The sequence below is a fragment of the Cebidichthys violaceus genome, unplaced genomic scaffold (assembly GCF_023349555.1).
Source record: "Cebidichthys violaceus isolate CVI_PGR_0920_01 unplaced genomic scaffold, fCebVio1.0.p SCAF_2, whole genome shotgun sequence".
NCBI classification, from domain to species: Eukaryota; Metazoa; Chordata; class Actinopteri; order Perciformes; family Stichaeidae; genus Cebidichthys; species Cebidichthys violaceus.
This window is the reverse complement of record NW_027176372.1, coordinates 22,058,238-22,070,408: the sequence shown is the minus strand read 5'-3', so window position 1 is coordinate 22,070,408 and position 12,171 is coordinate 22,058,238. Positions and strand designations below refer to the sequence as shown.

General features: G+C 38.1%; 2 protein-coding genes across 3 annotated transcripts; both read left to right on the top strand.

The window, feature by feature from the left end:
• The first annotated feature begins 2,975 nt into the window (after positions 1-2,975).
• LOC137875711 (signal-regulatory protein beta-2-like) lies at positions 2,976-5,183 on the top strand. Of its 2 annotated transcripts, none has more exons than XM_068715181.1 (6): positions 2,976-3,024; positions 3,164-3,487; positions 3,615-3,971; positions 4,106-4,237; positions 4,360-4,403; positions 4,500-5,183. In XM_068715181.1, exons 1-6 carry the CDS (start codon positions 2,982-2,984, stop codon positions 4,632-4,634), a joined length of 1,035 nt encoding a protein of 344 aa, XP_068571282.1. In that variant the 5' UTR covers positions 2,976-2,981; the 3' UTR covers positions 4,635-5,183. The 2 variants fall into 2 exon arrangements, with proteins under 2 accessions (XP_068571282.1, XP_068571281.1); XM_068715180.1 differs by having other exon boundaries at positions 4,100-4,237.
• A 4,239-nt stretch (positions 5,184-9,422) lies between these two features.
• On the top strand, positions 9,423-12,171 carry LOC137875709 (signal-regulatory protein beta-2-like). Its single transcript, XM_068715179.1, has 7 exons — positions 9,423-9,465; positions 9,605-9,928; positions 10,056-10,412; positions 10,875-10,901; positions 11,035-11,172; positions 11,293-11,336; positions 11,433-12,171. Exons 1-7 carry the CDS (start codon positions 9,423-9,425, stop codon positions 11,565-11,567), a joined length of 1,068 nt encoding a protein of 355 aa, XP_068571280.1. The 3' UTR covers positions 11,568-12,171.

Genomic DNA, 12,171 nt, shown 5'->3' with positions numbered 1-12,171 from the left:
TTTCTTGTTAATCCTCTTGAGACTGCAGTTAAATCAGATCAAATTAGAAGATGAAGTGTCTTAATGTAATCATGTCAAGTGGGAGGGATCAGTTTCAGAGCAATCTGATTGGCCTAAAAATATGAATCAACACCAACAGCGCACTTTTGTTTCATGGTGGGTTTCTACAACTGACACAGAGAGTAAATATGACATGATTTGATTTGATACTAATGTGAACCACATTTATACAGAAACAATCTGGTTGAAAAGTATTTTTCATTCACTCTTGTACCATATTTATGAGCGGTGTAGCCTGGTTTCTAGAAACCCTAAAATAGATTGCTGCTGCATTGTTTTGTGATTCATGGGGTGAGATATGATCTCTGTCCAGAATAAACTAAGCCATGTTCTCCTCTCATGATTAAGGTGTGGTTAAAGTTAGGCAACAATAAAGACTTTACGGTTTAAGATCATTGGAATGACAACTTAACAAGATTTGAGGGGGAATCCAGCAATTAAGTATTACACTCCCAAAAAGTTAGAGAACTTACAAGAGACGGATAAAATTCTTAACAAAGACCAACAAAGTATCCAAAAACACTGGATCCTACATTTCCTTTAGTGTGACTCAAAAGCGTCTTTCATTAGAGCTTCACTGACTATAGAAGTCTCTTAAACTTAAAGTATAGATACTGTCTATCCTTCATGTTCTTAAGATGCAACCATCTACGACCATATGCATGTGCAATCTTAAAATATCACAGATGCATATTTGCGTGTTTTGTATTAATTTGCAGATTTATTCATCACCTGAGTCTATCACTGCACTACAGACTTAAACAAGGCTTCCTCACCTATTTGCAGATAATCAGACAAACTTAACTTAAGATCAAGGTTCAAAATTCTGCATCAACAAATAGACCAGAGTGGGTCCAGTGAAGGATTAGCACCTCCCCCTCTGACAGCAATTACAAATGAACAGCACAAAACTGCAGAGGAGTGTGATGGAAAATGATCGGGACATAGCGTGACTGGGTGCGTTTGACCGACCCTCCTGAACCCTTAACCTACTCCTGTTAGTTGATGTGATATTAATAACAATCATAACAACAAGTGTGTTATTAAAAAGTAAAACATTGTTCAAAACAAGCTTCATGAGGCTGAAACAGAGTGAGAGAAGAAGGTTTGTATCGACACCTCAGTTTGAGGCCCGACCCCAACAATGCTTAAGTTTCCACGCATCATTTGTTTGTCAGTGGTGACTGTGAATGTGTGTCTATTTGTGTGTGTGTGTGTGTGTGTGTGTGTGTGTGTGTGTGTGTGTGAAAGTACAAAGCGTGTTTTGGCTCATTGTCAACAATATGTAGAACCTGATGAAGGCCACAAACCACAGCGAGCTGGTCTAACAAATGTGACTGAAGTTTCGGTCCTAAACTATAGATAGACGGTCGTCTTTATAATTTATTTCTTCATACAACTGTCTCGTTGGGAGGAAACCTTAACGCTGTTTTGATCATTATTATAACGCTGGAGTTTGTGGTGTTGTACTGGGCTGCATTTTAATGTTAGTGTGAGGACGTCAACCACTGTGAATGAAGTGACCCAGGATTGTTTATTCATAATCACCTTGTTATTGATTATATGGTTTTATTTGGGGTTTTGTCGCAGGTTCACACTGGACAGATAACAATATACGGGTCAGAAACTTTAAATCTCCTCCAGGTGAATGTGATCCTGTGAGAGTGGCGCTCTGCTGCTGCCTCTCACCAGCCCCCTGAAAAGAAGTGAGGTGAGAATAGAGGACGGATGGTTGAACCGCCCTCCTCTGTACGCTGTGCTCTTCCTGCTGATGTGACTGACAGGCAGGAGTGGGCGGGTCATCACTGATGATGTGGAGCGTCTGAATTGGCTAGCGTGCATAACATTTAACACGTCTTTATCTCTGTGTATCGTGATGACAAATGGATGAATGCATCTTTTCTGCACACAAATCAAACTGGAGATCATAGTGCAGTATGTCTGATTAATTGTTCATCAGAGTGACGGCCAGTGGAAAGAAGCTGTTCCTGTGTCTGGTGGTTTTGTCGTACAGTGCTCTGTAGCGCCTACCAGAGGGGAGGAGTTGGAACAGTCTAACACAGAGGAGCCACTTACTGCAGAAAAGAGAGGACATGTAATATGCTGAATATGTGCACAAACACAAGCACTCAACTGTGTGAAGATTACACAAACAAAGGCTTAAAATGACCGGGACGCTGGATTGTAAAGAGTTTAGAGATTGTTACTCTTCTTTAGACAGCATCTTGACAAACTGTTAGCATTTTGAATTAAATTGTTTTGCATTTTTTACACACACATCCTGCAGCTGGACATGTTAGAGCCATGAGTTAACCACAAAGCTGCTGGATCTCAGTTTTGATGCATAAATGCTACAATCCTTAAATGTGTAAGCTAACACACAAACATAATGAGTGGCAGTAATTCAGTCCGGTTCTCTTTTGGAGATACATTCATATTGGACTTGTTTGCAATTTGTCATTTACATCCATCAGTGGGTTTGGAGAACTAAAATTCTGCACTGCAAACTGGAGCGTTTAAGTTTAAGAGACTTCTATAGTCAGTGAAGCTCTAATGAAAGACACTTTTGAGTCACACGAAAGGAAATGTAGGATCCAGTGTTTTTTGATACTTTGTCACTCTTTGTTAAGAATTTTATCCATCTCTTGTAAGTTCTCTAACTTTTTTGGAGTGTAATACTTAATTGCTGGATTCCCCCTTAAATCTTGTTAAGTTGTCATAGTTGTCGTATAGTTGTAGAAACTCACCATGAAACAAAAGTGCGCTGTTGGTGTTGATTCATATTTTTAGGTTGGAAAATAACGACCGGCCAATCAGATTGCTCTGAAACTGATCCCTCCCACTTGACATGATTACATTAAGACACTTCATCTTCTAATTTGATCTAATTTAACTGCAGTCTCAAGAGGATTAACAAGAAAATGATGATCATCTTTTATTTACTGCTGATTCTCAGAGTGGGGCGTAAGTACATGTAGCAATGTCAGATTTACTTCAGATATGTATTTATATCATTGTCATGTTCTTACTGTAATTCAGCAGGACATACCTGATTCTTTCTCTGTCAACAACCACTGAACCGTGTTTCTCTTCACATTTTCAGGATGCACAGATGATCTGATCTTTGAGACAAAGAGTGTTGGACAAGATGTGACTCTTTCTTGTGCTCGCACTAAATCTGTCGAAACATCATCCTTGTTTTGGATCAGGCTTGTTTCTGGAAACTTACCTGAATTCTTTAGAGGAACCTTCACTTTTGATTATGATGGTGTTAATACGACTCCTCGCATTACAACAAAACAAGAAAACGAAACATTTCTCCTGCATATTCATCAAGCAAAGCTAAGCGATACTGGAGTTTACTACTGTTTTAGAGTGAACCGACTCGATGTGATACTTTTGAATGGAACATTTCTGAGAATTGGAGGTAAACATTTATAAAAATCAGTTTGCATTATTTAATTATCCTAAATGTATGTATAAAGATAAAAAACATTTCTTATGTCCTTCAATGCTCACTAAAGCATGGTTAATATCATGTTTGTATTTCTCAGGACCAGAACCTGATATCACTGCCGTCATACAAAACCGTTCATCTGATCCAGTCCATCCAGGAGACTCAGTGACTCTGCAGTGTTCAGTCCTCTCTGACTCTGAGGAGAAGACGTGTCCAGAAGAACAGAGTGTGTACTGGTTCAGAGCCGGATCAGATGGATCTTATCCCAGTGTCATTTATGCACAAAGAAACAACAGTGCTGGATGTGAGAAGAGTCCTGAGGCTCACTCTCCACAGAAATGTGTCTACAGCTTCTCTAAGAATGTCAGCTCCTCTGATGCCGGGACTTATTACTGCGCTGTGGCCACATGTGGAGAGATATTATTTGGAAACGGAATAGAACTGGAAGTTGAAGGTAATGGCAGAATATTTCCATATAAATCAAGATTCATTTAGATCATGTATCACAAAACAATTGTACCATATGCCTTATATCATCTTGTCAAAATAGTTAACTTCAATTATTTGCTCATTTTCATATAGTTTCAGCACTCAACATGTGGGATTTGCAGAAGGCCAACACGGTTCTGATTCTGCTATTTGCAGCTCTGGCTATGAGTCTGATTGTTATTGCCTTCCTGATTTATACCATCAAGATGAAAACTTGTGATCAGTCCAACGGTAATAAACGTTTCTAACAGTATCTTGCAAAAGCTAACTTTTCAGAATTAACACAACTGACATGTGTAAATTAACCTGCAGGGTCTTTCATCCTAAATCTCTGTTTTTATTTTATAACACAGCTGCTGTTGCTGCAACAGCCAGCGGTGAGCACCAAGGTCAGCAGGTAAGGTCTATAAAGAAAAGATCACAATGGAAAAGTTATTAGCATTTTCTTTCCACTCTATAGAAATTAAAATATGCTGTTTTCATATTTATTCAGAGAAATGAGGACATGTTGGCTTATTCTGCACCAACCTTCACCAAGAGGAAAACTGGCAGAGCAGAGAGAAAGAATGTAAAAACAGCAGAGGGAGAGACCGTCTACACTGGTGTCAGGACTTTAATGAAAGATTAACAATCTATCGGTTACAGTCTTTCACTTTGATAACCCTGAAAAATGTTCTACGTTTCATTTTGACACGTTTTAATGACTTTTGTTGATATTCTACAGCATCTCATATCTCTTAATTCTTGTTTAATTTTGTGCATTGTTGGCTGTTTGAAAGATTGACCTTCAAAGAGTCAGAGGGTTGAAGAAGGTTTCCATCTGTGACTTTTGTCTGATGTGCAGTTTTAAGGCCGTAAACTTCTCTATGTATCAATGCTAAGGTGTACCGCTTTCAGTCTTTTCAAAAGTTTTCTCTTTTCTTTTATAATGGCATAATTTCATTAAGTGTTCAGTCATAATTTGTTTATTTTGAAAATAACTTTAGTTAGTTGATCTTGTTTAAGACAGAGAGATTGATTGGTTTTCTTATTAAATGTTTGCAGCACAGTAGAAACTAGTACAATACTTTTACAGAAATAAACCACAACATATATGTTTCATAATTCCTGCAAGTTAAAAGCAATGTGACATACAGTCAATCTTAACCCTAAATTAACTTGAGATCTAAATATTAAAAGTTTGGGCAAAAGAAAAAACAACTATCAAACCTCTCAACAAAACTATACTGTGTGTCTAAATCTATTTGCAAATAAAGACAGTAATTGAATAAGTAATGTGTTGATGTGATTCCTATAAAAATGATTTTAGTATTGTGCAGAAATGTTTGATTTTAATCGCATGCACAGGTGACACAATCCACACTTTCTATTTGTTTTTTGCAAGAAATTTCCATAACTTAAATTAACCTGGAGTGCCAGATGGTTTGTTACAGCAGGTGATTGGATGAACCATCTGTGTATCACCGTCAGTCGGGAACAAACACCCTCTCCTTTGAGAAAAGTCTTCAGCGCTGTACTTTGTTCTTTACTGAAGAAATACTCTCCAGATCTGGTGTAACGGGACCACGCCCCTATTCAGAATGACATTAATATAAGTGATGCTGAAGCAGCATTTGTCGTGTCACAAAGACCTAAAACACGCCTGTTGCTGCCACTAGATCCTCTCAGGATGCTGATTGGTCCGAACCAGAATGGTTTGGACAAAAACGCATTACTTGAAGCCTGACAAGGTGGATCCTTGCGCAAAAAATCAGTGGCTTCATAAACAGTTCACACTGGAGCCATTTGCTTGGCCAAACAGCTGAAGTCCAGTTTTACAGTGATGCCGTTGGCTTTTGTAAATTTTTGGATGTATTGTTGGCTAGCTTGTTTGCTAATGACATGCAACATGTAAATGAGACTATTATTTTCCTCTTTCAGTGTAGGCTAGCTGTTTTACTTCCTGTGTTTGTGCTAAGCTAGGCTAAACTCCAAATGTTGTGATAATTGTCTAAATTTGGCCGTCCAATCAACACTAAGAGGTGAAAAGGAGGACTTTTGAAATAGCATTAGCTACAGCATAGCCTGCTGGTTCTAATGACAGTTCTGGGGAAAGGTGAGACGAAATGTGGCCAAAGCCACAAAGAAAATGTCACTGGTTACAGTGAGAGAAAGAGGCCTCATGAATGTACAATTTGTCATTATGATAAAGTATTGCAATTTTGATCTTCATCTAAATCTTGATGATCTTTCAAACACTCTTAAATAGTTTTGTTTGTTTATCATTTCCTCATTTTTAATAACAGATACTTTGATTTGTTTTAGCACAAAAAGCACTAGTAAAACCAATAACATTAAGGACAGGCCCATTTAATTAATGATGTTACACTTGTGTGTTTCTCAAGTCTAAATGTCTGCTTTGAAAGTTATGTGCACATGAAGACACAAAGTGAGAGGGATCAAATAGACTGTTGGTGGTTTTCACCAGTGAACTGATGTGCAGCAGTTACACACATACTGAGCATTACATGTTGTAGACACAATTAGTTTCCTTTTTAAAACATATTCAGTGTAAAAACATGTCAGGGGACAACTACTCAATTGAATAAACCCGTCACTCTTTCTGGTCTCACAGCACTTTGTAAATCCCTTCTGCATGTAGCGAGAGCAGCAAGCAAAGCCACATGCAACAGCTACACTGACAGACTGAAGCTGTGGTGGGACACTTTTGCACCATTTGACCAACCTTCAAGGCTGTTTACTCACAACAGACTATTCAACAGGATGTGTAGTGAGGGAAGAGCTACAATAAGCTTCAGCAGACAAACTTATTGTTCTATTTTTACTTGTTGCTGTGCTCATTTAAAGTATAGATACTGTCTATCCTTCATGTTCTTAAGATGCAACCATCTACGACCATATGCATGTGCAATCTTAAAATATCACAGATGCATATTTGTGTGTTTTGTTTTAATCTGCAGATTTATTCACCACCTGATTCTATCGCCGCACCACAGACTTAAACAAGGCTTCCTCACCTATTTGCAGATAATTAGACAAACTTAACTTAAGATCAAGGTTCAAAATTCTGCATCGACAAATAGACCAGAGTGGGTCTAGTGAAGGATTAGCACCTCCCCCTCTGACAGCAATTACAAATGAACAGCACAAAACTGTAAAGGAGTGTGATGGAAAATGATCGGGACATAGCGTGACTGGGTGCGTTTGTCGAACCCTCCTGAACCCTTAACCTACTCCTGTTAGTTGATGTGATATTAATAACAATCATAACAACAAGTGTGTTATTAAAAGCTAAAACATCATTCAAAACAAGCTTCATGAGGATGAAACAGAGTGAGAGAAGAAGGTTTGTATCGACACCTCAGTTTGAGACCCGACCCCAACAATGCTTAAGTTTCCACGCATCATTTGTTTGTCAGTGGTCACTGTCAATGTGTGTCTATTTGTGTCTTTGTGTGTGTGTGTGTGTGTGTGTGTGTGTGTGTGTGTGTGTGTGTGTGTGTGTGTGTGTGTGTGTGTGTGTGTGTGTGTGTGTGTGTGTGTGTGTGTGAAAGTACAAAGCGTGTTTTGGCTCGTTGTCAACAATATGTAGAACCTGATGAAGGCCACAAACCACAGCGAGCTGGTTTAACAAATGTGACTGAAGTTTCGGTCCTAAACTATAGATAGACGGTCGTCTTTATAATTTATTTCTTCATACAACTGTCTCGTTGGGAGGAAACCTTAACGCTGTTTTGATCATTATTATAACGCTGGAGTTTGTGGTGTTGTACTGGGCTGCATTTTAATGTTAGTGTGAGGACGTCAACCACTGTGAATGAAGTGACCCAGGATTGTTCATTCATAATCACCTTGTTATTGATTATATGGTTTTATTTGGGGTCTTGTCCCAGGTTCACACTGGACAGATAACAATATACGGGTCAGAAACTTTAAATCTCCTCCAGGTGAATGTGATCCTGTGAGAGTGGCGCTCTGCTGCTGCCTCTCACCAGCCCCCTGAAAAGAAGTGAGGTGAGAATAGAGGACGGATGGTTGAACCGCCCTCCTCTGTACGCTGTGCTCTTCCTGCTGATGTGACTGACAGGCAGGAGTGGGCGGGTCATCACTGATGATGTGGAGCATCTGAATTGGCTAGCGTGCATAACATTTAACACGTCTCTATCTCTGTGTATCGTGATGACAAATGGATGAATGCATCTTTTCTGCACACAAATCAAACTGGAGATCATAGTGCAGTATGTCTGATTAATTGTTCGTCAGAGTGACGGCCAGTGGAAAGAAGCTGTTCCTGTGTCTGGTGGTTTTGTCGTACAGTGCTCTGTAGCGCCTACCAGAGGGGAGGAGTTGGAACAGTCTAACACAGAGGAGCCATTTACTGCAGAAAAGAGAGGACATGTAATATGCTGAATATGTGCACAAACACAAGCACTCAACTGTGTGAAGATTACACAAACAAAGGCTTAAAATGACCGGGACGCTGGGTTGTAAAGCATTTAGAGATTGTTACTCTTCTTTAGACAGCAGGACATGTTAGAGTCATGAGTTAACCACAAAGCTGCTGGATCTCAGTTTTGATGCATAAATGCTACAATCCTTAAATGTGTAAGCTAACACACAAACATAATGAGTGTCAGTAATTCAGTCCAGTTCTCTTTTGGAGATACATTCATATTGGACTTGTTTGCAATTTGTCATTTACATCCATCAGTGGGTTTGGAGAACTAAAATTCTGCACTGCAAACTGGAGCGTTTAAGTTTAAGAGACTTCTATAGTCAGTGAAGCTCTAATGAAAGACACTTTTGAGTCACACTAAAGGAAATGTATGATCCAGTGTTTTTTGATACTTTGTTGGTCTTTGTTAAGAATTTTATCCGTCTCTTGTAAGTTCTCTAACTTTTTGGGAGTGTAATACTTAATTGCTGGATTCCCCCTTAAATCTTGTTAAGTTGTCATTCCAATGATCTTAACCTTAAAGTCTTTATTGTTGCCGAACTTTAACCACACCTTAATCATGAGAGGAGGACATGGCTTAGTTTATTCTGGACAGAGATCATCTCTCACCCCATGAATCACAAAACAATGCAGCAGCAATCTAGTTTAGGGTTTCTAGAAACCAGGCTACACCGCTCATAAATATGGTACAAGAGTGAATGAAAAAAACTTTTCAACCAGATTGTTTCTGGATAAATGTGGTTCACATTAGTATCAAATCAAATCATGTCATATTTACTCTCTGTGTCAGTTGTAGAAACTCACCATGAAACAAAAGTGCGCTGTTGGTGTTGTTTCATATTTTTAGGCCAATCAGATTGCTCTGAAACTGATCCCTCCCACTTGACATGATTACATTAAGACACTTCATTTTCTAATTTGATCTAATTTAACTGCAGTCTCAAGAGGATTAACAAGAAAATGATGATCATCTTTTATTTACTGCTGATTCTCAGAGTGGGGCGTAAGTACATGTAGCAATGTCAGATTTACTTCAGATATGTATTTATATCATTGTCATGTTCTTACTGTAATTCAGCAGGACATACCTGATTCTTTCTCTGTCAACAACCACTGAACCGTGTTTCTCTTCATATTTTCAGGATGCACAGATGATCTAATCATTCAGACAAAGAGTGTTGGACAAAATGTGACTCTTTCTTGTGCTCGCACTAAATCTGTGGAAACATCATCTTTGTTTTGGATCAGGCTTGTTTCTGGAAACTTACCTGAATTCTTTAGAGGAACATACACTTTTGATCAAGATGGTGTTAATAGGACTCCTCGCATTACAACAAAACAAGGACCTGGAACATTTCTCCTGCATATCCATCAAGCAAAGCTAAGCGATACTGGAGTTTACTACTGTTTAAGAGTGAACACACTCGATGTGATACTTTTGAAAGGAACATTTCTGAGAATTGGAGGTAAACATTTAGAAAAATCAGTTTACATCATTTAATTATCCTACATCTATGTATAAAGATAAAAAACATTTCTTATGTCCTTCAATGCTCACTAAAGCATGGTTATTATCATGTTTGTATTTCTCAGGACCAGAACCTGATATCACTGCCGTCATACAAGAGCATTTATCTGATCCAGTCCATCCAGGAGACTCAGTGACTCTGCAGTGTTCAGTCCTCTCTGTCTCTGAGGAGAAGACGTGTCCAGAAGAACAGAGTGTGTACTGGTTCAGAGCCGGATCAAATGGATCTTATCCCAGTGTCATTTATGCACAAAGAAACAACAGTGCTGGATGTGAGAAGAGTCCTGAGGCTCACTCTCCACAGAAATGTGTCTACAGCTTCTCTAAGAACGTCAGCTCCTCTGATGCCGGGACTTATTACTGCGCTGTGGCCACATGTGGAGAGATATTATTTGGAAACAGAACAAAACTGGACATAAAAGGTAAATATCCAGTTTTCTCCCTTTTAGTGCCACCATAATTGCTTTTAATGTTGAAAAATATCATACTCTTTGACAGCATGATATACTATATATTAGTATATTAGATTTTATGACAGCAACATTCCATCGAATGGAAATATTCTAGATATCTTCGGCATCATTTTACACACTGTCATATTTGGTATCTTAATGACAGGATGAAAGGAAATACAGTTCTGTGAGGTTTAACAAGGTTTTTCTGCACATAAGTTATTGATTAACAACCCACTGGCAAGTCAGTGTGGTAAATTAGTTTAATATGAAATGTGCATATTTAAGTGTTAATGAATCTTGATCAGAAGTCAAATAGAAATCCATACAGATTGATTGTAGGGAAATACTTGTGACAAGTAAAATCCTCTTTGGAGGAATTACATTTTCATTTAGTTTTACTAAAAGTCATTGTTTGTGTTCATGTTTCAGAAACCGGCTCGTGGTCCTTTGGTGACGGTACGGTAACGGCAGAATATTTCCATATAAATCAAGATTAATTTAGATCATGTATCATAAAACAATTGTACCATATGCCTTATATCATCTTGTCAAAATGGTTAACTTCAATTATTTGCTCATTTTCATATAGTTTCAGCACTCAACATGTGGGATTTGCAGAAGGCCAACACGGTTCTGATTCTGCTATTTGCAGCTCTGGCTATGAGTCTGATTGTTATTGCCTTCCTGATTTATACCATCAAGATGAAAACTTGTGATCAGTCCAACGGTAATATACGTTTCTAACAGAATCTTGCAAAAGCTAACTTTCCAGAATTAACACAACTGACATGTAAATTAACCTGCAGGGTCTTTCATCCTAAATCTCTGTCTTTATTTTATAACACAGCTGCCGTTGCTGCAACAGTCAGCGGTGAGCGCCAAGGTCAGCAGGTAAGGTCTATAAAGAAAACATCACAATGGAAAAGTTATTAGCATTTTCTTTCCACTCTATAGAAATTAAAATATGCTGTTTTCATATTTATTCAGAGAAATGAGGACATGTTGGTTTATTCTGCACCAACCTTCACCAAGAGGAAAACTGGCAGAGCAGAGAGAAAGAATGTAAAAACAGCAGAGGGAGAGACCGTCTACACTGGTGTCAGGACTTTAATGAAAGATTAACAATCTATCGGTTACAGTCTTTCACTTTGATAACCCTGAAAAATGTTCTACGTTTCATTTTGACACGTTTTAATGACTTTTGTTGATATTCTACAGCATCTCATATCTCTTAATTCTTGTTTAATTTTGTGCATTGTTGACTGTTTGAAAGATTGACCTTCAAAGAGTCAGAGGGTTGAAGAAGGTTTCCATCTGTGTCTTTTGTCTGATGTACAGTTTTAAGGCCGTAAACTTCTCTATGTATCAATGCTAAGGTGTACCGCTTTCAGTCTTTTCAAAAGTTTTCTCTTTTCTTTTATAATGGCATAATTTCATTAAGTCTTTAGTCATAATTTGTTTATTTTGAAAATAACTTTAGTTAGTTGATCTTGTATAAGACAGGGACATTGATTGGTTTTCTTATTAAATGTTTGCAACACAGTAGAAACTAGTACAATACTTTTACAGAAATAAACGGCGACATATATGTTTCATAATTCCTGCAAGTTAAAAGCAATGTGACATACAGTCAGTCTTAACCCTAAATAAACTTGAGATCTACATATTAAAAGTGTTTTAAATTATCAGGGCAAAAGAAAAAACAACTATCAAACCTCTCAACAAA